The sequence below is a fragment of the Protopterus annectens genome, chromosome 3.part1 (assembly GCF_019279795.1).
Source record: "Protopterus annectens isolate FY-2018-M chromosome 3.part1, PAN1.0, whole genome shotgun sequence".
NCBI lineage: Eukaryota > Metazoa > Chordata > Ceratodontiformes > Protopteridae > Protopterus > Protopterus annectens.
Window position 1 is genome coordinate 1,336,020,809 of NC_056732.1, and position 26,520 is coordinate 1,336,047,328.

Sequence of the window (26,520 nt, forward strand, 5' to 3'; positions counted from 1 at the left end):
AAGAGCCGCCCTCTCCAAAGCAAAAAACACAGCATCAATGGGACCAGACGGTGTCCCGGGCTGCGTCCTACATGAACTCCAAGAAGAGCTAAACCCAAACATAAAACTACTGTTCAATCTCAGCCTTACTACAGGATATGTGCCCAAAGAGTGGTGTACAGCAACAGTGGTCCCTCTCCATAAAGGTGGTGCCTCAACGGATCCTGGAAACTATCGCCTCACAAGCCTGACTAGCTTGGTCTGCAAAGCTATGGAAAGGATCATCATGGGCCTCATAAATAAAGATATTGGGGACCTACAGACACTGGATCCTACCCAGTTCGGCTTTGTTAAAGGCAGATCCTGCCTCTTAAACCTGGTTGATTTCTTTGAAACAGTCACCAAGGCCATTGATGAGGGGAAGGTGGTCCACACAGCCTACCTGGACCTCGCAAAAGCCTTCGATACAATACCCCACTCAGGCATTATAGATAAGCTCACCAGCTTAAATATAAACCCCTATGTCACTAGATGGATTGCAAACTGGCTCAAGGTCAGAACCCACATGGTTAGAATTGCTGGAGCCATGTCAGACTCCAAACCAGTTACAAGTGGTGTCCCACAAGGCTCAGTCCTGGGACCTCTCTTGTTCGGTATATATTTCTCAGAGGTACAAGCCAACATGGAAGGACTGTGGCTGACCAAGTTCGCAGATGACTGCAAACTGGGCACCATAATCGACTCTCCAGCTGACACAAGCATCCTCCAAAAGGGCCTCATAGAAACAGACAACTGGTGACAGAGCCATGGCCTCAAGCTAAATGCCAAAAAGTGTATAGTCATCCCCTTTGGCAAAAACAAAGTGCCCACAAATTACCACATAGGTGGTAATCCATTAAGTACAGAAGAAGTAATTAGGGACCTGGGGACCCAAGTTGATAGCAATCTCTCATTTGACAACCACATGGCCAAAGTGGTTAGAAAAACATTTTATATAGCCCACCTAATCATGAAGGGATTCACATCTAGATCAGGGGAGGTCATCCTGCCTCTTTACTCATCCCTCATCAGGCCCATAATTGAGTACAATGCCCCTTTTGGGATGTACCTTACCAGACACCTGCAGCAACTGGAAAGACCCCAAAAGTACCTCACCAAGAGGATCAAAGGGCTCAAACAGATGCCATATGCTGCCCGGTTAAAGAAACTCCAGCTCTACTCAGTGGCATACTGCCTGTTCAGAGGCGATCTCTGTGCCTGATGTATAAAGCCATGTCCAACCCGGAATTAATGGACATGCTGCACCTCAGAAAATCCAAATCCCATCGAGCTACGTGCTCGAGAGACTTGAACCTCAGCACTGAAATAAATAGGACATGCTGAAGGGACAGATTCATAACCCAGAGGCTCCCTTCACTCTGGAATAAAATCCCAGTCCAGGTTAGGCAGAGTCCCTCATTGACTCTCTTCAAGAGGAATCTTGATGAGTGGATGGGAGATCGTAGGTTTATCCCGGGTATCACTTCTGTGTCACTGTTAGACAGAGGCACAGTATACTAACCTCGAAAAAGGGCATAGCAAAATAAATTTAAAATGGGTGGCGAAAGCCAAACACATTCTGGCTAGGCTTATAAATGCCCTAGGGCTGATAGCCTAGTATGAACCTATGAACCTATAATATCAACAGCATCATTTATACCAGTTTTTTTATCTGAATTTAATCTGATTTGCCATAAAGCCTCATTTAGTTTAAGATTTGTTTTGAAATTGCTACCCCTAAGATCTTGACTTCCTTGCTCCAGCACAGAAAACAATTTTTTTTGTACATAGGACAGATGATAGCGTGCTTTTAAAAATCATTTGTCTTGTCTTGTTTTCTAATATTGTAATAATGTTCTTTTATTCTGGTGCACAGGGCTCTTCTAGTCATACCAATGTAGAATGCACTACAATATGCACACATACCAATGTATACAACTCCTTTGCTCTTACAGTTAAAATGCCCTGGAACTTTCAAAGTATAAGGCAAATGTTCTAAATTAACTAAGGGACCTTCAGAAATGTATCTACATATGTTACAGTTTCCACACTTACACATGCCCCATCTTTTCTGTGTGATGTCAGAGCAATATACAAATTTGTTTCTCTCTCTTTCTAAAATATTTTTTAAGTTGTTTTCATTTTTTTCTGTGGGTCTTGGATCCGATATCGGATCCGAGCTGGCAACCTGTAGCATAGCTATGGATCCGAGCTCCTAGCTCCTCCCCTCACCCATAATCCCCTGCCAAACTCCTATGACCTCAGATCAAGTTTGCCCCTCTATGGATACCTGAAAAGGTGTTCCAATAAGCATAATAGCTAGAACAATATAACAGGACCAAGTTCTGAAGGCCAGGGGGAAGGAGGGGGGGATGGTTGCAGACAAATGAAGCCACCTACTCAGATGGAATGTTATGGTGAGTACATAACTTCTTAATTTGGAGTAGGGACTTCATTTGTCAGCAACCTGTGGGACAGAGTCCCCAGCTACCTGAATCTTGGGCGGCCATCATGGAAGGATGTTCCGGAGCACTGTGGAGCCAAAGGATGCTCTCCCTCTAGAAATTACGTCCAGTTTGTAGTGGTTAATAAAGGTATGAGATGAAGCCCAAGTAGCTGCCGAACAAATATCGTCCAATGGCACTCTAGATTTAAAAGCAGCAGAAGTAGAGATGGAGCGAGTGGAATGTGCACGTACTCCCTCAGGTGCGGGCCTCCTGGAAGCTTGGTAGGTCAGAAGAATACATTGAAAAATCCAACGTGACAAGGTGACCTTTGAAACGGCTTTACCTAAACTGAATTTAGCAAAGGAGACAAACAGCTGATCAGATTGTCTTTGACCAGCTGTCTATGAATATAGAAACGCAGCTGCCTGTGTACATCTAATGAATGCAGCTTGTACTCTCCTTTATTTTGATACTTAGGGAAGAAAACCGGTAAGTTGATGGACTGATTGATATTTATTTCCGATGCCACCTTGGGAAGGAAAGAGGGATTGGTCCTGAGGTACACTCTGTCCGGATGGAAGACCAAGTAAGGAGGCTTTACGGAGAGGGCTTGGAGTTCCAAAACTCTCTTGGCTGAGGTGATGGCTACCAGGATTGCTGTTTTCCAGGACAAATATTTGAGATCGACCGATGCAGCTGGTTCAAAGGGAGAAGCAGTCAAGGCTTGAAGGACTAAAGAAAGATCCCAAGGGGGTACGACTTCTTTGACAGGGGGCCTGAGTAGAAAGGTGCCCTTGAGAAAAGTTTTGCACAATTTAGCTGACATCAAAGGACCTGTCTCATGACCCACATGGTAATGGGAGATGGCTGCCAACTGTACCTTGACTGTCGAACAACTAGCTCCTTGCTGAAAGAGTCCGGTTAGAAAATCCAGTACGGACGGTAGAGGGGCAGTGAAGGGATCCAGATTATGATGTTCCGCCCAGACGGAAAAGCGACTCCATTTACTGCGGTATATTTTCCTGGTGGAAGGCTTATGTGCTGCCACCAGGATGGCTTAGACTGGTGAAGAGATACCGGGAGTCCTGACTAAGAGTGAAACTGGAGCAACCAAGCTGTCAGCTTCAGGTTGACCAGATTCGGGGTCTGTAATTCCGATGGATGGGAGATTAGATCCGGAGTGGGATCCAGAACCCAAGGAGGATTCACTAGATGAGACCACAGGTAAGGGAACCAAGTTTGCCGAGGACAGAATGGGGCAATGAGGATCATTCTGCTCCCCAACCGTGAGGCTTTCTGTAAGAGCTTTAGCATCAGGGGTAAAGGAGGGTATGCATAGAGTAGACCGGGCGGCCAAGCATGCACCAGAGAGTCTCTCGGGGCTTACCCTGGTGGGGGAATCAGAGCGAAGAAGCTGTCGCATTTCATATTTAAGGGAGAGGCAAAGAGATCGCAGCAGTGTTGTCCCCATTTTGCGAATATCTGCTTCGCTACTAGTGGGTTGAGAGACCACTCATAGGGGGAAAGAATGGTGAGGCTGAGTTTGTCCGCCAGAATGTTGGCCCACCCTGGAATGTGCATTGCGATCAGAAAGCGGTTGGTGGAAATCGCCCATTCCCACACTCTCATGGCTTCTCGGCATAAGGGGTAGGATCTGGTTCCCTCCTGTTTGTTGATGTACCAAACAACAGACATGTTGTCTGACTGAATTGCAATCGTTCCTACGGGGAGGAGATTCTGAAGTGCCTGCAACGCCAACAGCACCGCTCTCATCTCCAGAATGTTGATATGCAAGGAGGTCTCTGTATCATTCCACGTGCCTTGGACTGTCCTGCCCGTGTAATGCCCCCCCCACCCGAGGCGAGAGGCGTCGGTGGTCACCGTGGCGAGAGGGGGAGGGTTGCAGAAGGGTCGGCCTATATGGAGGTCTCGTGACTGAAGCCACCATAACAGGGCCCTCCTGCAAACCTTGCTGATAGAGATAGGGTGGCAGAGAGGAAGAGATTGGAAGGACCATTGCACTTGGAGGGTCCACTGCAGTACCCTCATATTTAGGCGAGCACATGGAAGAAGCATTATTGCAGCCGCCCTGGAGCCCAGCGCCCTCAGGACCAATTCCGCCGGTGGAGCTTCCGATTGTAGGATGGCCCGCACATGCAATCTCAGATTCTGTAGTTGTTCCGAAGTCAGGAAGACTCGTAGATCCCTGGTATCTAATCTGGCCCCTATAAACTGTATTACTTGTGTCGGAGCAAGGGAAGATTTGTCCGCATTGATTGTGATGCCTAACTGGGGGGGCTAGGCGGAGAAAGTAATCTCTGGCTGAGCAGAGTAAATGCCTTGTTGGGGCGGTTAGAAGCCAGTCGTCCAGGTACGGAAAGACCTGCATTCCCTGGAGTCTCAGGTGGGCCGCTATCACTGCTAAAACTTTGTTGAACACCCTGGGGGCTGTGGTGAGGCCAAAGGGAAGGACCCTGAACTGATAATGACTGGCTCCCAGCCGGAAGCGGAGAAACCTCCTGGATCGTCTGTCCATTAGAATATGGTAGTACGCATCCTTGAGGTCTATAGAGCACATCCAAGCGCTCTCCCGTAAGAGGGGGAGAATGGATTGAAGAGTGACCATTTGGAATTTTTCCTTGGTTACCGACAGGTTCAACAGGGAATGATCTAGAATTTGTCTCAAGTCCCCCGTCTTTTTTGGCACCAGAAAGAACCTGGAATAAAACCCTAATCTGAGCTGGTCTTGGGGGACGGGTTGGATGGCTCTTTTTTCTAACAGCCGCTGGATTTCTGCGGCTACAGCCTCCCTCTGATCGGGTGGAACATCGGGAGGCTCCTGAGTTTGGGACATGATACACTGGAATTTTGTAGCCTCTGGATATGATACGAAGCACCCAGCGGTCTGATGTGATGGACTCCCATGCCGCCAGATGCCTCGAGAAATGCCCCCCGACTGCCTCCATTGCAGTCAGGCAACCCATCAGGGCTGCTGCATGGGCCGGTCAGAGAAGGATTCTCTGTACCCAAAGTTCTTCGGGGCCCCTCTGCCCCTAGGGTGGCGTCCTCCCTGTCCTCCTCTGCCACGGAAGGACTGGTTGTCCGGAGGAGGTTGGGAATGTTGCGATTTCCGGAACCACATCTTCTTCTGTCCCTTTTGGTTCTCCGAGAAGGACCTCTGGGGAGCAGAGAAGCGAACTCCGATGGCAGACAACGTCTTCCCGTCCTTCTCGCTCTGGACCAGTGTTTCGCGAATGGTCTTGCCAAACAAAGCAGAACCATCAAAAGGGGCGTTCGCAAAGGATGCTTTAAAGGGCTCCGCGAAGTCACAATGCCGGGGCCAGGCCTGACGTCTCATGACTAGGCCCGCTCCGCTAGCTCTAGCGGCTCCCTCAGTAGCGTGGGACAAAAGCCGCATAGAGGTATTGGAGATAGACCTTAGAGTGGCCATTCGAGTGGAGTACAACTGCTTGTCCTCCGCCGACATGGACTCAGGGGGGGAAGCAGCGCATTCTTTGATAAGATCCCGCTGCATCCTGATGACATGTGCCATGTAGTTCAGAGACCTTACCGAGAAGGTCGCTGAACTAAAAACCCTCTTCCCAAGGTGATCCATCGAGCGGGACTCCTTGCTCGGTGGATGGACCGAGGGACTCTCCTGAGCTAGTTCCCTCTTCGTGGCTGCCGCCATCAACATGGCATCTACGGCTACGGGGGGACCCTTGCTCCAGTAGGACCAGTCTGCGGGGGAGCTCAGTATCCTGTCTGGGCATTTAGGGACTGGCTCCACAGTGTCAGGCTCCTTCCATGCCCTGGTGGTAATAAGGTCCACCAGGGGGTCGGCCGGAGGGGACACCCAAGAGGTAGACGGGCCTGCTTCGAATGCCTCCAGGAACATGGACTCGTCAGAGGAAGCCTTGGGGGCAGACCACCCACCTCTGATCCTAAGCATTTCCATGATTTCTCCAAAGGAGACATCCTCCGGGGGTGACCTTGGGGAGCCTTCCCCTTCATCCAATTCCATGTCCTCTATTAAGGACTTGGGGGAGTCCACGTGCCTCCTCTTACACTTGTGCTTGCGAGGCACTTCCTCGGGGGGGCTGTCCGAGGAAGATTCGCCAGCAATATCTTGTTCCAATGGAACAACCTGGGACATCGAAGCAGGCTGTCCCTGTGGCCGGGTGATGGAAGCCTGACCCAGCAGAGAGGGAATGCAGAGTGGAGCCGAGGTAAGGGCCGGGGGTCTGGACGCTCTCAACAGAGCCCTCTCCACTGCATCGAAGGCCGAGGGGGAGCCGCTCTCCCTGGGCTCCGAAAGTCGACTCCCACTCGGATCCGATGAAAGGATCGGAACTGGTGCCGAGACCATCAGATCCGAGGGACCAGTGTGCTCCGACCTGGACAGAGCCGACTGCACACTGAAACCCTCAGATCCGAGGCTCAGCCCACAGCTCCGAGAGGTCGGATCCGACGATGGAACCAACAAACTTGAGGGCAGGGTCGGATCCGAAGTACCCAGTACTGTCAGCGCCGACCCACCCCTGGCTCCGCTCCAAACCCAGAAAGTGGGTTGGAGAGGGAGCAATCGGAGCAAAGAAGGGGGTCGAGCTCCCCCCCGAAGGGGGGAGAGGCAAGAGCACTCCCATCTGCAGCTGGGCCTGGATGAACCTTCGCATCATCCGGTCCAAGTCTGCATCCGACAGGCTGTATGTAGATCTCGAAGAGGCCACTGAGGCAGGCCTGGAGTGCCGCCACGATGACCTCGACAGAGATCGGGTCTCCTCCTCCTTGGGTCCTGGGAAGAAGCAAGGAGATCGGAGCCGAGGAGGAGGAGACCTGGAAGCCATGGAGGGAGAAGTCCGCTTAGCTGGGGGGGCCGAAGCGGAGGCCTCGGCCCGCCGCTTGTGGTGCTTCTCCCTCCATTTCTCCCTCCTGGCCTCCCTGTCCTCTGGCGCTTTAGTGGGAGTTTGAATCCCGGCCGGGGGAAGGGGGGCAGGAGTGGCTACCACCACAGGCTGAGGAGGTGCCACAGGAGGAGCGGAGGCCAAAGCCGAATCCGGAGGCAAAAGACCCGCCAGGACAAGCTTCGACCTCCGCTCTTTCAGTGCCCTGGGGTTGAACGTTGCACAAATTTTACATCCTGAAGAGAGGTGTTCAACCCCAAGGCACCGAACACACCGAGTGTGGCCATCAGCCGGAGATAGCTTATGGCCACACTCGGTGCATTTAGAAAAAATGGGTTTTGGGGCCTCTGCATACCCAAAACTAAAGTACGCTACACAAGCACACAGGCCCCAAACACAAACACACACAGCCACACTCTAACGACCAGCGAGGGGGAGGGTGGAAACCAAAAAAAATTAAACTAGAGAGGAACCTAACCACTCACACAAATTACAAATACAACTTTAACAAGAAAAATTGAAAAAATTCACTTATCTGTCGATAAGATGCTAGGAGCTCTAAAATCTAGCTACACACTCAAGCACGGCAAACTAGATCTGAGGTCATAGGAGGTTGGCAGGGGATTATGGGTGAGGGGAGGAGCTAGGAGCTCAGATCCATAGCTATGCTACAAGTTGCCGGCTCGGATCCGATATCGGATCCAAGACCCACAGGTTGCTGACAAATGAAGTCCCTACTCCAGATCTGTTTTTAAATGTGATGTTGAGAATGTACATTTTATTCTGAAGAAGTATGGTTACAAAAGCGTAGATTAAAAGTTTTTATTATGCTAATCGTGTGGATTTTACTCTGTTCTTTTGCATCTTCCAGTTTAGTTTTTTGGTTCTTGTGGTCATCCAGGAGTATTTCTACATTTTCCATGTGATATACACTTCATCATTCTCTATAATGCTTTGTGGTTCATGTGTCCAATGCTTCTCAGATACTTCTATGCTATAGTGTTTGCATAATCCCCAGTGCAACAAACTTGCCACATCATTGCATCTTTCAGTGTTACTGGCCCTCTTGCAAGGGTGTATCACACCCAGCAACAAGGTGTGCAACTGTTTCCAATTCTTTTTTAAAGAACCTATATTTGTCTGTTTCCCCCACATGTTCAATGGACTTTGTAAACCAATGTGAATGTAGTTCACTATCTTTGGCTGACATTATCAACCCTTTATCCTTTGGTTTCAACTCACATTTCTTTAACCATTCCTGTGTTAAATCGTGGTCAACATGAGGTTCCTCCAGGATATCTCTATACTTGCCACTATATTTATGGCTTTTTCACATTCTTTTTCTTCTCATCTGATTCTTGTCCTTATATTCTTTCTTTTGTTTTTGGCATATTCAGTTGCGGTCTGATTTTTGTCTACTTCTGGTTTGATTTCCATTCCTGCTTGCCACCTGAATGTGCCTGCTAAACTGTGATTTAAACAGTCACCTAGAGGAGACTGACTAGATGGCAGGTTTGTAATGCCTTGTATTTTTTTGAAAGGAACCTTTGAGGTCGCTCTAGTTGCTGCATATGCCTGGTCAGGTACATACAAAATGGAGCACTATAGTCTATGACTGGTCTGATAAGGGTAGAGTACAGTAGAATAATGACCTCTTTGGACCTAAATTCCATATCATAACTTATTAGTTACCCAACATAAAAGGACTTCCTCACCACTGTGGCCAGGTGGTGGTCGAAAGCAAATCTACGGTCTATGTCCATACCCATTTCCTTGACCATTGGTTCAACTGTTATGGGCATATTACCAACTTGGTAATTAGCCAGAATGGTTGATATCCCAAATAGTACAATTATGCTTTTCTCAGCACTGAGTTAAAGACCATGGTTTTTGCACTATTTGTTAGAGACAGACCTTCTTGAAGAATGTTAGTGTCTTCAGGGGAGTTTATGATAACCCCAAGCTTGTTATCATCTGTAAACTTAGCACTTGCTTCCATTTCAGGGAAACAGATGCCAAAAAGGAGCGGGCCAGGTATGGGGACTGGCCTCTTGGTGGAGGTGGCCTCAAGTAGTTTGACCTCCTGGGTCCTATCAGTGAGACAGCTGGCTATCCAGCAAGTGATAAAAAGATTTATACCTAAATTAGTGAGCTTGTCTATAATGCCTGAGTGGGGTATTGTATCAAAAGCCTTGGCCAGGTTGAGGTAAGCTGTGTGCACAGGCTTACCTTCATCCAATGCTTTGGTGACCCTCTCAAAAAAGTCAGCCAGATTTAATAGACATGACCTTCCTTTAACAAAGTTGAACTGTGATGGGTCCAGCATTTGCACGTTACTTATGTCCTCATTTATCACGTCCATGATGATTCTTTCCATGGCTTTACCTTACACATGAGGCTGGTAAGACTTATGGGCCTGTAGTTACCCAAATCAGTATATGGACCTCCTTTGTGGAGGGCAATTATTGTAGCCATTATGATTAGTTTGGCTTTCTCCTTTGCATAAATATTTTACCATATCAGATCTTTTCTTTTCCATGTCTATGTTTCTTGTTTTATACTTTTCAAAAATCTTTGAGTTTTGTTTTTTATATTTTTGTACTTCTTCTGTCGCTTCTTTTTCCAAGTGGCCCAAAGTTGGTCTATGTAATGTTTTTCAAGGATTTGTTGTATTAATGAACACACATTTGCATTTGAAGCTTTCAACAGTTTTTCTTGTGCAAGTATGTTTCTTTTCTCCCATTCCTCTCTTAATCTTTTTAAATATCTTCTATCTGGAAATTCTTTGCTTCTTGCATAACAGTAACAATACACAATTTCTCCCTTGTCCTCAAAAGCTCTTTCTATCATTTCTATGACTCCTTTTTTGGCCTGTCAGTTTTTGCGTTTTTTTATGGATTACTTCCTTCAACAGGAGGTCATTTCCCATTTGAGATATCCAGCATTTGATGAATGATTACCACATGAGAGTAATCTAACTGATCCCAGCTATCAGAATTTGCAAGTCTCAGGATGCTTTTATATTTATTGTCTCTAATGTGAGACTGCAGTTGTGTGACATTTATTTTGTCTGGCAGGGTTTTCACTTTTATCTCCAGCTGTGCAATTTTGAGTTAAAATGCAGAGGTAAGGAAACACTGGAGTGGAAGAGGGTTTAAAGAGTCACTTTTGCCCACTGCAAAAAAAAGTTTAATAACTAACTTTACCTGCAGTTTTAGAAGGTGTGTATTTTCATTAATATGACACATGCAGACTGCTATCAGCAGGTAATGCTTCACGTTTTCACAGTATAACTTCTCCCATGTGTGCTTGTCCATTATAGTGCTGCAGACATGCAGCTACTCAAGTTTATAAAGGTATCTTCAGTAACACAGGGCATGTATCACCTGAGAAGAATCTAGTGTATAAGGGTATCTGTACATAAGCTATCAGATTTATCTTAGTGAATTAAAAACTAAAAAGACTCAACTGATGTTAGATACACATGTCCAACAGAAAGGAAAAGCCAGTCCCTTTGCTCTGGAGAGAGAGAAAGTCCAGGATGGGCAGTGAGCAGTAAGCTGCATAACTTGACCTAGATACAAAGCAGTCCCTGCAGGAAATCAAAGTTGGAGCAACCTCTCTAACACTAGCTATGGTTACTTTCTCTGGACAATGGGATGCTCTACACAGCTCATTAGAAGGCCTTTTGGATAAGGTTTTGAAAGATACCTGAGGGGCTTTTGGGGCTGCTCTGAACCAGAGACTAAAACTAGGAAGTTCCCAACCTCAGCAACAACTAAGATGAGGGCAGTGCCTGTGGTAAAAGAGGTGACAGTCTCTAAATATTGAAAAGCAATGATCAACTTAGAGGGAAGGCTTGTCTTTAAAAAAAGTTCACCATTCAATCTGTCTATGATTCACTAGGTTCCACAGATGAATCATTGTTGAATCATGTCTCACTGGTTCTTTCTGAAATACGTCACCTACAGAGGCTAAATAAGATGAAAGGGATAATTCATACCTACTGGATATCAGAGCTTCTTCAGTGTCCCTTCATAATGATCCTTCAATAAAGAACTGTTGCCAACATGGTGATTATATTTTGAGGGAGATAATGAACAGTACTGCTTCTCACAATGATGATTATTCTGTACAATGAAGTATCACATTGCTAACTGAGACTTGTGAACTGGGCAAGTCCCTAGATGGTTTGGAACTATACTGAAGACAAAACGGAAGAAGTGAAGGATTAATAGCGTTTTCAGTATTTAGTGAGATCCTCTTTGCCAAAGTAAAACATATACTCTGGGTGCTGATCGAATAGAGAAATTCTGTCCACAATTATACTTCTTGAACAAAGACTTTTCTGATTTACCATCTTGGGAAAACAACTAAAGATTCAACAATGGCAGACACATTTATACATTTTAGCTAATGAACTTCAAGAAAAATAGAGAAAATCCAAGAAATGCTGAAATCCCACAAAATCAATCAGCAAAATTCCAAACTTCTTGATTTACTATTTTTTCAAGGAAAATAAAACACTGGCAGTTTTGAAAATAAGCACTGATATGTCAAGTTCTACCTAACACAAATGTAAGAAAAGAAATTATGCAGGTGAAGTCCCACACCTCCCTATTACGTTGCTTACAAGGATGGACTACCAAAATGGCAAAATGTGAACACAAGTGCACAGCTGTGAAAAATGGCTGAAGAATTTTAACTTATGAATGGAAGACAAATGCGTAATGAAACTGAACTGAAGCTTCAGAAGCCAAAGTGAGCCTTATATTACTATGAAGGTCTTTAGAACACCCAGCCTAAAGAATATTCTAAACTTTAAGCCTATAATACCATGTAAACATAAAGGAATATGTACAATTGCTGTTAAACCACTGATGATTACTGTTTGTTTCAGTCTGTTTTTGCAAATGTTTCTTAATAATAAAAATTTCTGCCATGATACAGCCAGAGGTTAGTTATGTCAACTGCATAGTCTTTAAGCTATACAATAATCTTCTAGAAAGAAAAGCAGGTTACAGTCAGCCATATTATCATTAACAGCAATACAACGGCATTAACAAAACTCTCCACTGTCATCTATTTTGTATGTTTATGCAGCATTTTTAATGCAATGTATGACTGATGTTTACATTAAATGTTGCACCAAATGGGTTTTGCAACTTGTTCCTTCAGGTAACAAAGATTCTTATGGTTCTTTACAGTACCGCACATCTAGTTTGAAAATTCTCTTAACTGCAGTGTAATGCTGGACTGGAGTTATGGAAACATTGTCTCTTCAATTTGGTGTTTACCCTTTATTTACAAACTGTCCTATAATCACAGAGTCTGAGTACTTAAGTAATGTGGGTGAGGAGTGAGGGGAATGACTCCTTGCAAAAACGCTTGTTTCAGTATTTGTGATTTTTGAGTGTATTGCTGTTTTTTTCTTGCTGCTGTAATATTTGCAGACACAGTGTTATATCTGTGTTAGGCATGAATTATCATTTTTTAAGTATCCAGTTTATCACATTCAGGGCCAAAGGAGAGTCACAGCATATACCAGCAACCAAGAAGCATAAGGCAGAGAATCATTCCTATGCAAGTATAAAAGATACCAGGTGACATTAATGATGTTTAGGGCTAGCTGGTACTAGTTAAATATCCCTGCAGGACTCCAGCATCCAAGCCCAATATGTATCACCACAATGGGTACAGTACATTTGAAGAAATCAAACTTTTCCAGATCATGCATCATGTATAACCATAACTAGTATATATGCCCCTTTCAGATTTTTAATATTCCTTGGGGCAAGATGTTCCCATTTTATGCTTGTCAAAAAAAAAAATGCTAGCTATCACCAGCAACCAGGAGATAGGTTCATAGGTTTATACTAGGCTATCTGCCCGAGGGCATTTACAAGCCCAGCCCATAGTTTTGTGGCTTACGCCACCCCTTTAGTATGAGGAACTATACCCGTTATTTTGCTGTGCCTCTGTCGAGCAGTGACACTGAGGTAATCCCTGGGGTATATCTGCGATCTCCCATCCATTGGTCAAGATTTCTCTTGAACAAGGCCAGCGAGGTGCTCTGCCTCACATATACCGGGATTTTGTTCCACAGCATAGGGAGTCTTTGGGTGATGAATCTATCCCTCCAGCATGTCCTATTAATAGCCGTGTCGAGGTTTAAGTCTCCCACCCTTGGGGCTCTGACGGATCTAGATTTTTTGAGGTGAAGCATATTCATCAAATCTGGGTTTGACATGGCCTTGTATGCTATAACCGATATAAGTGGCCTATTAATACCATACTATCAAGCTAATAATACAGAGTAGGTGATGGTCTGCTCAGTTCTTCATCTTGTGATGATCTCATCTATGAGACACCAGCTTTATGAAGTACTGGAAATTCAGGAAAGGCACGCTGCGATAAGGCAACACAGCAATCAATGACTGGGACAAAAAATTGCAGAGAGAGGAGAGGCAAAGGCAGATTAAAAGTTACACAGTATAACAAAGCAAAAGGGAATAAAGTAATAGTTACTATTAATGTAATTAAAGAAGCAGAGGTTAAGAATGACAGCACAATGTTACTGAATTTAAAACAACTCATCTAAGGGCTACCATGAAAAGCACATTTATCTACTGAGCCCATTTACAAGGCACTAAATTCAACAGAAATAGCGCAGAACAATACCCAGATTTGCTCTGGGCTACTGCACAATGGTACCTCTTAGACCGAGCCAACAAATATTGCCAGTATACTGGCCGACAGATTCAGTGCCAACTTTACCCCTCTCCGCTCCCCCCAAAGGACCAATCACAATACCAGTAGATTGTCAGGCACCCAGTATTACTGCTGCACAGGTTAAAACAGCACTGTCCAAGGCCAAGAATACAGCTTCTATGGGACCTGACAATATCTCTGGATGTGTTCTACATGAACTACAGAGTGAACTGGCACCTCACCTGTGTGCCCTGTTCAAACACAGCCTCACCTCAGGCTTTGTCCCTACCAAATGGCGCACTGCTACAATCATCCCACTCCACAAAGGAGGAGTGACTACAGACCCTGGGAACTAACGCCCCATTAGCCTGACGAGTCTGATATGCAAAGCTATGGAATGCATCATCATGGACCTAATAAAGAAGGATATAGGGAATCTCCAAACTCTGGATCCTGCACAGTTCGGTTTTGTGAAGGGTAGATCATGCCTGTTTAACTTGGCCGACTTCTTTGAGTCAGTCATCAGAGCTGCGGATGAAGGCAAGGTGGTTCATATAGTCTACCTCGATCTGGCCAAGGCTTCTGATGCCATTCCCCACTCAGGAATCCCAAAGGGTTCGGTCCTGGGTTCTCTCCTGTTTGGCATCTACTTCTCTGAAGTCCAGGCCAACACAAAGGGACTCTGGCTGACAACGTTCACAGACAATTGCAAGTTAGGAGCTATTATTAACTCCCCAAAGTGAGGCTGACATCCTACAGAATGGCCTCACTGAGACCAACAATTGGCGTCAGAACCACAGCCTTAAGCTCAATGCCAAAAAGTGTCTCATCATCCCCTTTGGGAAAAACCTGGTTCCCATGAATTATCACATTGATGGTAGTCCACTAAACACAGAAGGCATTATAAGAGATCTGGGAACACAGGTTGACAGCAACCTCTCTTTTGATCACCACATTGCCACTGTGGTCAGAAAGCCTTCTATGTGGCACATCTCATTACTAAGGGTTTTGCATCCAGGAAGAAAGAGGTCATTGTCTTTCTCTACTCTTCCCTCATTAGGCCAATCATCGAGTACAATGCCCCATTTGGCATGTACCTCACTAGACACCTGCAACAACTGGAGAGGCCGCAAAAGTACCTCACAAAGAGGATCCTAGGCCTGAAACACTTGTCCTATAAGGACAGACTCAAAAACTCCAACTAGTCTCTGTCTCATATCGCCTACTTAGAGGCGATCTCTGCTTGACTTAGAAAGCCATGTCTGTCCCAGCTCTGTTAGAAATGCTACATCTAAAGAAATCCCAATCCCTCCGCACCACACACTCCAGAGACCTCAACCTCATTACCACAATTAACAGAACATGCTGGAGGGACAGGTTCATAACCCATAGACTGCCCATGCTATGGAACAGACTTCTCATACATGTCAAGCAGAACAACTCGCTGACCCTCTTCAAGAGAAATCTTGATGAGTGGATGGGAAACAGAAAATTCACCCCAGGGATAACTCCAGTGGCTCTACTCAACAGAGGCACTGGGAACTAAGGTTGGGTGGCAGTATGCCAGGGTAATCCTATGGCTAGGCTTGTAAAGGCTCCAGGGCCATTAGCCCAGTCCACACCTATGAACCTATGAAAAAGGCATACACACTTCTAGTAAATCCTTCTTAGACACACATGACTATAGAAACTAAAAGTAAAGACACAGCTCAATTTAAACTGTACATCTTTATTCATTTTAGATTCATTTAGCTGAATGTCATAAATAATATTTATCTGATAATGCATCACAACCTTACCTTTCCAAAACTTCCTTTCCCAATGACCTTCAGGAACTCAAAGTCTGTAGGCTTAGCCCTGAAATAAAGATCAGAAAGTCAGTCATGACAAAGAAAACGTTCTACTCAATAATCCCAAGACTTAATATTTCCTAGTTTATTGCTATTCCCTAGCATTTGCAAATATTTATATAATTTTATTTTATTTTTATTCCAGATACAATGCCAAAAGTAGTTAAGATACACTGCAATAATTGAATCATTTATACATATTGCACAGTACTTAAAAATTAAATTAGATAGTAACACCTTTCCCCAAACTTTTTGGGGCATACTGTCTTCAAGGATGGTATTACTTGACAAAATATAAATTGTGTATGTTTCCGATAACCATACTTTTACAGCTAAGCCTTTTTTTTAATGTACCACTTTGTGTGGCTAAAGCATTTAACTTGCTAGCCCAATGTTACAGAAACAGGATACAAACTACTTTGCTTTCAGACTAGGGTTCTTAAACAAACTGGTCATCAAACCGCCATCTGCATGTGATAGATTAACTGCCCAAGAAGTAGATTTCAGTTTTTACCCCTACCTGTAAATGAGCTGCTCTCCCTCATTCACCGCATCCACCAGACACACCTTAGCCCTTCATGGACACAACCTGATCCAGAAGATCAAGGACACTGTGCAGCATGATACTGCTGACAAGGAGTGTGTCCTAGCCCCCTACTAACCCACAGCAGCCTTGAGAACTCCACAACTGCTGCCCTTGGGAAGTGCACGTGTGCTTCTGTACATGTACATCATCCTGAAAAAGTGGCACACCACTTTTGCAGCACAGAGCCTGCCAGGCTCTTAATATTGCAACTGTAGTGATCCAACAATGGTAACTCATTCTCAAGCACCCTTGACGCTAATCAAATCCAAAGAAGTACTTTTCTTGTCTTAAGAGAGAGGCATAAGTCAGTCTATAGAAAGGTTTCAACCACTGGAGGAAACAATGGACATCAAAACATCACTAAAAGCTTGACAGACGGACCTGGGCTATGACTGCTGTCTTTTAAAGCTGCGTGCAGAAATGAACATGTTATGCTGAAAGTACTGAAGGTTCAGATTACGCAATAAAGTGTGTAGAAAGGGATCACAAAGAAAAAAATATTGCCAAGTAAGATGGCCCGTAATGCACCTTCTTTAGAAGAACCACCAACAAATGATCAGTGTCAACTACAGGGGATTTCTGGAATAGTGAGAAAAAGGAACTGAATAAATCCAGTACAAATGACCCAGGGGAAAAGCCGGTGGTGAGCAAATTTGAATATTTGTACCTTTTTTTAGGGTCCTTCCTTTCTCTCTCTCACACACACTATCTATCAAAGCTTCCTAACTGGGTAGATTATCCTGCTGCAAGCATAACTGCATGTAAAGTTTCTAGAAGGTTGATTAATTCTGTCATTAATATCTGTTAGACTTTAGCCTAATAAACTAAACACATCTTTTATGAAATGTTCAAGATATAAGCTTTTCTATTTTACTGTTTTTGTGAAACGTTAATAATGACGCATGCACGTAAGCACACTGCTTCACCAGAAGAGTCCTCCTACATGGAATACAGTGGATAAGATAATGGCTCTTCATAGCACTGCTCCAGAAATGCATGTTGACTATCTATAGCTCACTGTAAAGAACTGTTTACAGATGCTCATGATGGTCAGTGACCTGTGTGGATACTGTTCTTCCATCCACAAGTAGCTTAGTACAATGATCCTCTGCTACACAGCACTCGTTCGATCAGAAAAGTGCAGCAGAGCCTATATTTTATTTTTGTCTAGACCTACTTCCTTTTTTTACAATATTTTAATATTAGAAAAATGGAAGATGGTTTTGTTGATATCAGTTATTAACGTCAAGCATTCTTTAGCTGCATCTCAAACACCTGAACCTGAGTAGAAATGAAATAACTTTAAAAAATAAAAGTACATTGAACTCAGCTGGTTAAAAAAAAAAAAAAACAACTTAAAATACAAATATAGTAAAGTAAATGGGCCAAGAATAAATCAAGAATGCCCATTCTTGTGGAATAAAGGGATAAATGCCTGACTACAGCCCGAGAACTTGAAGGAGTTTGGCAAGGGAGGATGGACAGGTCCATTCTAGGAACGGGTAGGATGTACACTGCCGCACTCCCCTGAAGTAGAAAACAGAGATACTCCATGGGGCTCAAATGAAGTCTAGTATCCCACCTGTGACCCACATGGTGACAGGACTAACGAGACACAGAGTATAAAGGATTAGTCTAGATAAAATCACTTTAGCTAGCAGATCTAGGAGACTCTCCTGATACCCTCCTTGTAGAAGCAATAAAGACACCTTGTTGAAGTTTCCAGCAGTTTATTCAGCAAAGCAGGTAGAAGACAATCTCTATGTACCTGTTTAACTGAATAAACTACTGGAAATTTCAACATGATGTCTTTACTACTCCCATAGGGAGGGTATCAGAGAGAGACAGTCTCCTAGATTTGCTAGCTTAAGTGGTTTTATCTGGACTAACCCTTTATATTCCCCTGAACTAGGGGATGACAAAAGTAGCAAGGGCAGGGTTAGGAAAACTGCAAATGTACTCATAACCAGGATGCCAGTGAGGGTACAAAGTATTCCTACGGTTGACTGAATAATAGTTCTCACCGGAAAGCTGTCACCCCACTAGGCAAGTATTCCCAGTAAACTGGGAAATTACTGGGTTTGTCTAATGGTGGGGGGCTTGATATCCAGTAGACAAAAATCAGAGAAAAAAGACGAAGTAGTATGAGAACACATGAAAAAAAATTTCACAGGAAGATGCTATGGACAAACACAAGGAGAGCAAGAAGTATGGCTTAAGAGAAAGCAATTAAGTCCAGTAGTGGTATTACATGTTTTGATTTAATACGCAGTATCTTGTTAACTGCTCAAGTGCTGCCCTACACCTAATAAAAATGCAAATTATGCATGTGCTTAAGTGTGCAAAAGGCAGATTGCAGTATACAGGGTACCAATGTGTGCTCAGCTGCTAACTTTGAAAAGAAGCCTAATACTGTTTATAACATACAGCACTATAATAAGACTTCTTGTTGAGTTCTGCAAAGCAATGTCTCATGTGTCAATTATTTTAACAGTTCCACTAAATATAAGCAATGAAACAAAGAGTTGTTAACTGACTTTTGCTAGTAGCAAGGAGAAACAACAGATGTTTAAATAAACTTACTGTAACAGTAGACATTCAAATAGAACACTGTTTCAGTAACCAGTGCTAATGGGATCTTACCCATTGCACTAGCCAGCTCTTCAAAGGTCAAGGGCACCCTCCATGTTAGCTAACTGTCATGACCTCAAGGAGCTCCACAGAAAACGACAGTTAAGAGCAACCTCAGAGGTACCATACATAAAGAATACAAGGAATAACAAACCTGCCTGATGCAGTGGGCCTTAAAGCCCTTGCCCTATACTCAGTCTCCTACAGATTGCTAAGGGGTGATCTATACCTGGCTTGCAAAGCATCCACAAACCCCACACTTAAGAATCTCCTATGTATTCTTAAGTTAAAAGAGTACCAGAATTACAAGGTCTAGGGACCTGAATTTTGTTTGTGACTTGAGCAGAAAATGCTGACAAGTCAGATATGTGTCTCAGAGTCTGCCCCCTATGGAACAGGCTTCCCATCCATGTGAAGCTGAGTTCATCTGTTATCCTGTTTAAGCACAACCTAGACCAGTGGATGGGGAATAGTAAATTTACACCAGGCCTGGCACTCATGTACCTTATGGACATAAGTAGCTTATAAATGCCTGGCCCTCAATGTCCTATTTGGATACAGGACATCATTCTTTCAGCAAAACTTGGCTAGACTTCAAAAGATTCCCTGGGTCATTAGTCTTGTAACAATCTATGAAACTATGAATCAATAAGACTGCCAAAATCTCATGTTTTTTTACCCCAAGAAGGGGGCAATAGCTCTGAAAGTAAAAATGCTAGATAACATAAAATGGGTAACTATACACCAAAGGGTATATTTATCCACACCTGGCAATACAAATATCATGTCATCAATACTATAAGAAGGGGTTGGCTTCAACAGTGATCTGCTAGAACTACTACTGTTATGGTAGGCTTACTTGCAGAACTATATTATGGTTCACATGAGAACACTACTGCAGAAGTCTAAGCTATACGGGTAGATTGCCATAGCTTAGAATCCAAACAGGGAGCAAGAAGTAAATTAGGAATCCAAGAGACCCTGATGAATGGTCCTAGCAAAGCCTGTTCTGGAACTAGAAAAAGGAATCCAGTTTAAAGGTCTTTGTAAAGGTATGTAAGGAGAACTAAGATGTAGCCTCTAGAATACTTCTAATGTCCACCCCTTTCCAGAAAGCCACTGAAGAAGCCACATCCCTGGTGGAATGGGCCCTGACCCTGCCTGAAAATGGCTAGTTATGTTGAGAATAGCAAAAAGAAATAGCATGAAAAAAATATTTAGAAATAGTCTGATCTGAAGTAGGATATTCATTTGTCTGCAACCTGTGGGTTATGGATCCGATATCGGATCCGAACCGGCATGGTTTTCCAGCTATGGATCCAAGCTCTCAGCTCCTCCCCTCACCCATAATGCCCTGCTCTAACCCTCATGACCTCAGATCTTGTTTGCCGCGCTGGTAACTAGATGTGGATACATAGCTCTCAGCTAAGTAGACTATTTTCTTGTTGAAAAATAGAGAATTTTTTCTTTCTTTAATATTTTTTGTGTGAAAGTAGTAGGTTTCCCGTTTATATAGACTGTTTTAAGTGTATTTTAAGTTGCAGTAATAATTTTTATTCCCTCCCTCGCTGTACGTAGAGTGTGTGTGTAGGCCTGTGTGCTTTATTTTTTTGTTTAAGTTACTTTTCAGTAACTTTGGGTTTTATAGATTATGGCTGAACAGCCTAAGTCTATATTTTCAAAATGCTCGAGTGTGGCCATAAGCTTTCACCGGCTGATGGCCACACTCGGTGTGTTAAGTGTCTTGGGGTTGAACACCTCACATCTGGTTGTACCATTTGTGCAGGGTTCAACCCCAGGGCACTGAGGGAGTGGAGGTCCAAGCTGGTCTTGGCGGGTCTTTACCGCCGGACTCGGCTCCGACCTCCGCTCCTTCGGGACTCCTGCGGCTGCAGTTGTTCCCCTGTGGCACCCCTCCTGCTCCTGGGACTCAAACTCCCGCTTCTGGAGAGGAGAGGATGCATCTAGAAAGGACGGAGGAGAAGCACCAAGCGGCGGGCCGAGACCTCTGTTTCGGCCCGCCAGCCAAGCGAGCTTCTCCCGGCTCCGTGTCGTTCGGTCTCCTCCTTCGGCTCCGGTCCCCTGTTTGCTTCTCACCGGGTCCCGAGGAGGAGGAGACCGATCTCCGTCGAGGCTATCGAGGAGGCATTCCAGGCCTACCTCGGTAGCCTCGTCGAGATCTACCCATAGCCTTTGGATGCTGATCTGGACGGATGATGAGAAGGTTCATCCAGGCCCAGATGCAGATGGGAGTGCTCTTGCCTCCCCTCGGGGAGCTCAACACCCTTTTAAGCCTATTGCTCCTTCTCCGACCCGCTACCGGGTTCGAGCAACTGGAGCCGAGCAGCCGGGCGGGGAGGTCGGAGCCGATAGTACTCGTGCCGGATCCGACCCTGCCCTCGAGTGCGTCGGACCCGATCTCGGAGCCTGGATCCGAGCCGGATCCGGGGATCAGTGCTCCCGGCGCCGTCTGTGTCGGAGCGCACTGTCCCTTCGGATCCGAGTGCTCGGCGCCGGCTCCGATCCACTCTTCGGATCCGAGGGGGAGCCGATTGTCGGATCCTTTGGTCGAGGTCGGCTCCCCTTCGGCTTTTGATGTAGTGGAGAGGGCTCTGTTGGGGGTCTCCGGACCCCCGGCACTTGCTTCGGCTCCGTCCCGCGCTCCCTCTGCACTGGGCCAGGCTTCCACCATCCGGCCCCTGGGACAGCCCGTTTCTGTGCCCCAAGTTGCTCCCATGGAGCAAATTGCTGCTTGCGAGGACTCCTCTGACAGCCCCCCAGAGGAGGCCCCTCGCAAGCATACGTGCAAAAGGAGGCACATTGACTCCCCCGAGTCTCTCACTGAAGACACGGACTTGGAGGAAGGGGAAGGCTCCCCACGGTCACCCCGAGGATGTCTCCTCGGAGACATCATGGAAATGCTCCGTATTAGGGGTGGTCTGCCCCCAAGTCTTCCTCGGACGAGTCCGTGTTCTTGGAGGCATTCAAACGGGCCCGTCTACCTGTTGGGTGTCCCCCGCCGACGCCCTGGTGGACCTTATTACCACCAGGGCGTGGAAGGAACCGGACACCGTGGAGCCAATTCCCAAAAGACCTGATAGAATCCTTAGCCCGCCCTCCGACAGGACCCATTGGAGTAAGGGGCCTCCTGTAGATGCCATGTTGATGGCGGCGGCCACAAAGAGGGAACTGGCTCAGGAGAGTCCCTCAGTCCACCCACCGAGCAAGGAGTCTCGGATGATGGACCGCTTGGGGAAGCGGATGTTCAGTTCGGCGACCTTCTCGGTAAGGGCGCTGAACTATTTGGCACATGTTATTCGGATGCAGCGAGACCTTATTAAGGAGTACGCTGCATCCCCCCCTGAGTCCATTTTGGAGGAGGACAGAGTTCTGCACTCCACCAAAATGGCCACTCTTAGGTCAGTCACAAATACTTCTATGCGGCTACTCTCCCATGCTACGGAGGGCGCCGCTAGAGCTGCGGGGACAGGTCTGGTCACGAGACGTCAGGCCTGGCTCCGCCACTGCGATTTTTCTGAGCCCTTCAAGGCGTCGTTTGCGAACGCCCCTTTGATGGTTCTGCTCTGTTTGGCAAGACCGTTCGCGAGACGTTGACCCAGAGCGAGAAGGACGGGAAGACGCTGTCTGCCGTCGGAATCCTCTTCTCTGCACCCCAGAGGCCCTATTCTAGGAACCAAAAGGGTCAGAAGAAGATGTGGTTCGAAGTCGCAGCAGTCCCAGCCTGCTCCGGACAACCAGTCCTACCGTGGCAGAGGAGGACAGGGAGGACGCCGCCCTAGAGGCAGAGGGGCTCCCAGAAACTTCGGGTCCAGGGAACCTTTCTCTGAACGGCCCGCGCAGCAACCCTGAGGGTTGCCCGACTGCTCTACTCTGGAGGCAGTCGGGGACGTTCGGGGCACCTAGCGGCATGGGAGTCCATAACATCGGACCGCTGGGTTCTCCAAATCATATCCAGGGATATCGCATTCCTTTCCTTCACCTTCCAAAGATGAAGTCCCTCCCAGACGTACCACCCGGTCAAAGGGAGGCCGCTTTGGCAGAAATTGGCCATCTGCTAGAGAAAAGAGCCATCCAGCCCGTTCCCCCAGACCAGATCGGATCAGGGTTCTACTCCAGATTCTTTTTAGTGCCAAAAAAGACGGGGGAACTAAGACCAATCCTAGACCTCTCTCTCTTGAATCTGGCAGTTCCCAAAGAAAAATTCCGAATGGTCACTCTACAATCTATTCTCCCCCTTCTGGGAGAAGGCCACTGGATGTGCTCGATAGATCTCAAGGACGCGTACTACCACATTCTAATGGACAGGCGCTCCAGGAGGTTTCTCCGCTTCCGGCTGGGAGCCAGTCACTACCAGTTCCGGGTCCTTCCCTTTGGTCTCACCACAGCCCCAGGGTGTTTACCAAAGTACTAGCAGTGGTAGGGGCCGACCTGAGGCTTCAGGGAGTGCAGGTCTTTCCGTACCTGGACGACTGGCGCCTTAGCGCCCCAACAAGGCATCTACTTCTCTCGGTGAGACTCCTTTCTCCATCTTGCTCCATTTCTGGGCATCACAATAAATACAAACAAGTCCAACCTGGCGCCCACTCAGCTCTTAGATTTCATAGGGGCCAGACTAGACCCAAGGAGTTCTGAGCCTTCCTCACTGCGGACAGAGTTCTAAATCTGCAGCTCCAGGTGCGGGCCATTCTCCATTCATGTTCTGTTCCAGCGGAGTTGGTCCTGAGGGCTCTAGGGTCCATGGCCGTCGATAGCACTTCTTCCTCTTGCCAGGCTCAATATCGCATTCTGCAGTGCACGCTCTTAGTACAGTGGTCATACCTTGCTCTCCCATGCATCATCCCATAGCGATCAGCAAGGCTTGCAAGCGGTCCCTCTTGTGGTGGCTCCACTCCCGGATCTCCACGAGGGTCGCCCATTTTGTGCTTCTCCCCTCTCGCCACGGTGTCCACGGACGCCTCCGCCTCGGGTGGGGGCACTTGCGGGCCGGACAGTCCAAGGCACGTGGAGCGATTCAGAGACCTTACTGCATATCAATGTTCTAGAGATGAGAGCAGTGCTCTTAGCGTTGCTAGCACTTCAGGACTTTCTTCCCTTGGGAACAATTGCGATTCAATCGGACAATATGTCTGTTGTCTGGTACATCAACAAGCAAGGGGAACAAGGTCTTACCCTCTTTGTCGAGAGGCCATGAGAGTTTGGGAATGGGCAATCTCCACCAATCGCTTTCTCATAGCAACGCACATTCCGGGTCGGTCCAACATCCTAGCGGACAAGCTCAGTTGCACCATTCTGACCCCTTACGAGTGGTCTCTCAATTGTCAAGTAGCGGACGCATATTCGCACGGTGGGGAACCCTTCATGCGATCTTTTGCTTCTCCCTCAAACACCAAGTGCGACAGTTTTTCGCTCTAATACCTCCTCCGGAGGTACCCCAAGAGACGCTCTGGTGCATGCTTGGCCACCCGGTCTTCTGTATGCCTATCCACCCTTGCCTCTGATGCTGCAAGTTCTTCAGAAAGCTTCTCGGGTGGGTTGCAGAATGATTCTCATTGCTCCATTCTGGCCTCGACAGATCTGGTTCCCCTTCCTAAGGTCTCACTCGGTGAATCCTCCTTGGATTCTGGATCCCATCCGGATCTGATATCCCATCCATCCTGCATTCCTCCTCCGAACCTGGACAACCTGAAGCTGACCGCTTGGAGGCACCGGTACCACTCTTGATAAGGACTCGAGGTATTTCTTCACCGGTAAAGGCTATTTTGGTGGCGGCTCATAAACCATCCACTAGAAAGGTTTACCGAAGCAAATGGAAACGTTTCTCTGTGTGGGCGGAGCGGCAAGGCCTGAATCCCTTCACGGTTCCTCTCCCAGTAGTGCTTGATTTTCTAACCTCTCTTTTTAATGATGGTGCCAGCAGTTCCACAGTCAAAGTTCAACTGGCGGCAATTTCTCACTATCACATTGGTCAAGATTCTAACCCTCTTATGTCAGCCAAATTGTGTAAAACATTTCTTAAAGGTACTTTCCTTCTTAGGCCCCCTATAAAACAAGCAGTTCCTCCTTGGGACCTTTCTTTGGTCCTACAGGCCTTGACCGCTCCCCCTTTCGAGCCCGCGGCTACGGTGGATCTCAAATTTTTGTCCTACAAGACAGCCTTTTTGGTAGCCATTACATCAGCCAGGAGAGTTTCTGAACTTCAAGCTTTGTCAGCTAAACCTCCTTACTTGGTATTTCATCCGGACCGTGTCTCCCTCAGGACCAACCCGTCCTTCCTTCCTAAAATCGCTTCTGAAGCAAACATCAATCAATCCATTAACCTCCCTGTTTTCTTCCCTAAATATGAAAATAAAGGTGAATATAAGTTACACTCACTAGATGTTCACAGGCAACTTAGATTTTATCTCAACAGGACAGCTGGTCATAGGCAATCCGACCAGCTGTTTATTTCCTTTGCAAAATTCAATTTGGGCAAGCCAATTTCTAAAGTTTCTCTGTCCCGCTGGATTTCACAGTGCATTTTATTGGCTTATCAAGCGTCAGGAAGGCCCGCACCGGGAAGTGTTCATGCCCATTCAACCCGGTCAGTATCTACCTCGGCAGCCTTCAAGGCTAGGATTCCTCTAGATGATATTTGTGCAGCAGCCACGTGGGCTTCATCTCATACATTTATTTCTCACTATAAGTTGGATCTTGCATCTAGGGTAGAGCATCCTTTGGCTCCGCGGTGCTCGAATATCCTTCCATGATGGCGCCCAAGATTCAGGTAGCTGGGGACTCTGTCCCACAGGTTGCAGACAAATGAATATCCTACTTCAGATTTAGAAGTTATGTACTCACCATAACGTTCCATCTGAGTAGGTGTATTCATTTGTCTGCAACCATCCCGCCCTCCTATCCCCCTGGCCTTTCAGTTTCCTGCATATTACTTGTTACCCTTTTTAGGGTATTGTTGCTTTGGCAAACTCGATCTGAGGTCATGAGGGTTAGAGCAGGGCATTATGGGTGAGGGGAGGAGCTGAGAGCTTGGATCCATAGCTGGAAAACCATGCCGGTTCGGATCCGATATCGGATCCATAACCCACAGGTTGCAGACAAATGAATACACCTACTCAGATGGAACGTTATGGTGAGTACATAACTTCTAATTTTGACAATGGTTGACCTTTGCTCTTACTTTTAAATGCGACAAACTAATGATCAGCATTCCTGAGGACTGAGTTTTATTTAGATATTATCTGAGTTGTCGTTGGACATTCAGAATATGAAGAATACTTTCTCCCTTGTTTTGGGAAAAAAGACAGATAAAAAAAAAATTGGTTCAAGGTAAATTCTGAAACAGTAAAGGCATAAAA

The 26,520-nt window shown here is 46.1% G+C and overlaps 1 protein-coding gene across 2 annotated transcripts in view; it reads right to left on the reverse strand.

Moving 5' to 3' along the window:
* Positions 1-26,520, reverse strand: part of SGK3 (serum/glucocorticoid regulated kinase family member 3) — a 3,149,190-nt gene that overhangs the window by 1,726,742 nt on the left and 1,395,928 nt on the right. For both annotated transcript variants that reach the window (XM_044067369.1, XM_044067370.1), the window contains exon 9: positions 15,880-15,937. In XM_044067369.1, the coding sequence (XP_043923304.1) occupies positions 15,880-15,937 (58 nt within the window). The remainder of the gene's footprint in view (positions 1-15,879; positions 15,938-26,520) is intronic.